Source organism: Triticum aestivum, chromosome 6B (assembly GCF_018294505.1).
Source record: "Triticum aestivum cultivar Chinese Spring chromosome 6B, IWGSC CS RefSeq v2.1, whole genome shotgun sequence".
NCBI lineage: Eukaryota > Viridiplantae > Streptophyta > Magnoliopsida > Poales > Poaceae > Triticum > Triticum aestivum.
This window is the reverse complement of record NC_057810.1, coordinates 487,288,149-487,291,590: the sequence shown is the minus strand read 5'-3', so window position 1 is coordinate 487,291,590 and position 3,442 is coordinate 487,288,149. Positions and strand designations below refer to the sequence as shown.

The 3,442-nt window shown below is 54.9% G+C and overlaps 1 protein-coding gene across 1 annotated transcript in view; it reads left to right on the top strand.

Annotated features, from left to right (window-relative positions):
• Positions 1-852: 852 nt before the first annotated feature.
• Positions 853-3,442, top strand: part of LOC123137615 (serine/threonine receptor-like kinase NFP) — a 4,857-nt gene continuing 2,267 nt past the window's right edge. Inside the window, exon 1 of the mRNA XM_044557434.1 lies at positions 853-2,434. Coding sequence (XP_044413369.1) covers positions 1,040-2,434 — 1,395 coding nt within the window. The 5' untranslated portion in view covers positions 853-1,039. The remainder of the gene's footprint in view (positions 2,435-3,442) is intronic.

Sequence of the window (3,442 nt, the reverse complement as noted above, 5' to 3'; positions counted from 1 at the left end):
GAACATGGAGGATGAGTTGTTGTGCTATGCGGGGCTGACCGTATCCATGGATTTCGTAGTAGGAGCAGAGGGGAGCCCTTTTGGGAGCAAGTGCCTGAAATGTTTCACGCATGAAAGCACATTGCACCCTACGACATGTACACAATTCAATCACGCAACATGAGGTCGTTGTCGTATCGCTGTCACGCTATTTAGATTAGCGCCACCAAGTTTTGCGAAGTGGTTCGTCAGCTCGAGGCAAGGTGATCATTGCACGCGGCAGAGGACGGGGTCGTAAGTTTTATTTCCTCTTGCTCAACTTGTTGATTGATTCATTCACTCAATGTTGGTCTATACATTTATATGTAGCCCGCATGCGCTGTTGTGGTATACCATCTGACAGAGGGATGGCCATTTACGTGCACACACTGTTAGATGAAGTCGAAGCGGGAGTATGTGTGAGACAACATGATCTGCTCATGAAGAACTTGTTGGACATTGGGGATCTAGTTGAATTTGAGACCTTGTTGTATTATATGCATGGATGATTTATGCTATTTTCTATCCGAACTTTAATGAATATCGGCCGATTTGCATATACTTCGTCTGGTTAGTTAAAATACGGGTTAAAATATATATGGCTATGGTAGAATAGCGGTGGCCTTCCGCATCTGTGTCTGTGAACTGATCCTCTTGTTCATGGACAGATGCGGAAGAAAATTTACGGGTTAAGGTTGAAGATTATGGAGTGCTTCGTACCGTCGGAATTTTGATCGTCGGGCAGCGGCCCCTTCTTTAACAACTGACAGAGCGCGACACGTACTGCCGCATCTCCAAAGTCCAAGCACGTTTCTTCCTCACCCCGACCCCGTACAGCCATCGACCGGGTCCGGCGGACAAATCTTGTTGCTAGTCGAAGCGCAATTTGGAAAAGCAAACCTCATCTGACCGTGACGGCGACCGGAGTGGAGGAACCCCGTCGGATCCACACGAGAACGCGAAGGCGTCATATCGGACACGCCCCGCACGAGTCAAGAGTCGAAACACCGGCTGGAAAAAGATGCCCCGGAACCCGACGAGCGCAGGCAGGCGGCCGCAACCGCACCCACACCCGACGCATCCGCCGCTCACGACAACGGCCGCCGGAGCAGCAGCTCAACACCATCGTCCTCCCCCATATGTCACTCCTGAGCTGCCACCCGCGAGCCACCACCACCACCCCAAACCCCGTCCATTCCCCTCGCGGTCCGCAGCGCAAGCCATGATGCCCCTGACGCGGCGGCGGCTGCTGGCCACGCTGCTCTGCCTGTTCGCGCTCCCCGCCCCGGCGCGGTCCCAGAACGCGAGCGCCACGCCGGCGCCTGCCAGCGTGGAGGGATTCAACTGCTCCGCGAACGGCACCTACCCGTGCCAGGCCTACGCGCTGTACCGGGCGGGCTTCGCGGGGGTGCCGCTCGACCTCTCGGCGGTGGGCGACCTCTTCGCCGTCAGCCGCTTCATGCTCGCGCACGCCAACAACCTGTCCACCTCGGCGGCGCCGGCCGCGGGGCAGCCGCTGCTCGTGCCGCTCCAGTGCGGCTGCCCCTCCGGGTCGCCCAACGCCTACGCCCCCACGCAGTACCAGATCAGCTCCGGCGACACCTTCTGGATCGTCTCCGTCACCAAGCTGCAGAACCTCACGCAGTACCAGGCCGTGGAGCGCGTCAACCCCACGGTGGTGCCTACCAAGCTCGAGGTCGGCGACATGGTCACGTTCCCCATCTTCTGCCAGTGCCCCACCGCCGCCCAAAACGCCACCGGGCTCGTCACCTACGTGATGCAACAGGGCGACACCTACGCCTCCATCGCCGCCGCCTTCGCCGTCGACGCGCAGTCCCTCGTCTCCCTGAACGGGCCCGAGCGGGGCACGCAGCTGTTCTCCGAGATACTAGTGCCGCTCCGTCGGCAGGTGCCGCAGTGGCTGCCGCCAATCGTGACCCGCAACGACGAGTCGGCCACACCGCCGTCCCCGCCGCCTACCGCCACGCCCGGTCCGAGCGACGTGGCCGACAACCGAGACGGGGTGGTCACCGGGCTGGCCGTCGGGTTGGGCGTGGTCGGTGGGCTTTGGCTGCTGCAGCTGCTGCTGCTGGGCTGCCTGTGGAGGCGGCTCAAGGCGAAGGGGCGGCGAGGGGACGCGGTGGCGAGCGGCGACGGCGGCGAGGGCGGCAGGTCTGGCAAGAGCGCGTCCGGCTCCGGCGGCGTGGGAGGGGAGAGATTCCTAGTGAGTGACATATCCGAGTGGCTGGACAAGTACAGGGTGTTCAAGGTGGAGGAGCTGGAGCGTGGCACAGATGGTTTCGACGACGCGCACCTCATCCAGGGCAGCGTGTATAAGGCCAACATCGGCGGCGAGGTCTTCGCCGTGAAGAAGATGAAGTGGGATGCCTGCGAGGAGCTCAAGATCCTGCAGAAGGTACGGCCATTTCCTCCCAAAACTGAATTACATTTCGTGGGAACTCACACTGAACTCTTTTCAAGTTCTAGTGTTAGTTAATTATGCTTTGGTAGTAATTTCCCGATAAACAAAGAAATCGATGATCGCCACTCAGATGGTTCGTGTTCATCCACCACAAATATACAATCCCTGACGGGGACATAACAGTTCAATAACACGCTAGTGCTTGTACATTAACTAAACAATAGAGGGCACCTCTGTTCATTACTTGATAGAAAAGAAATAAGTTTGTTAATTGGACAAGCAGACGAGGAAGAAGTAGTGCAGATGTTTTATACTCCTACTTACATTTCGGAGTACAATGACCAAACTGTCTTCTTTTTGTTTGTGTACAAATACAAATACAAACGCATCTTAAAATTTTAAGCGGGTCAATTGAACCGTACCTGCAATAACGATGTTAGCGGAGACAAGAAATAATGTTTTGGACCTGTCACTATGCAAGTGCCGTCAGATTCATCGAGCTGGTTCTGCACGGCCCACCGTTCGGTTGGCACTTGGCAGTGGTGCCAATGTACTTGGACTTGAAATAATTCCAAGGAGATGCGTCCATAAATCCTCGTTATTTCTTTATTAGAGCGGTCAATTTATCAGTTTTTGCGGGTGAATTTATCAGTTGTTGTCTGCCTACTTGCAAACGGTCAGATTTCCGGACCATAGGATGAAGATCCAAAGACTCGTATTAGCCGCGACTCTTCTATATGCTTGCTACGATTTCACCCATCTTTTTCACTCATGGACAAAAGTAGAAGAAGGAGCCAAGCAGCCACCCGATGCCGCTAGCAAGAATTGGGATGAAGTTCTATAGCGGCATTATGGCCGTACCGAGGCAAACCTAAACCTAGATGTACTTTGTATAAAAGCTACTCCATCGGTCGCATAATATAAGAACAATTTTGACACTACACTAGTGTCAAAAACATTCTAATATTATGGGACGGAGGGAGTACCTAGCATCCCTGCTCC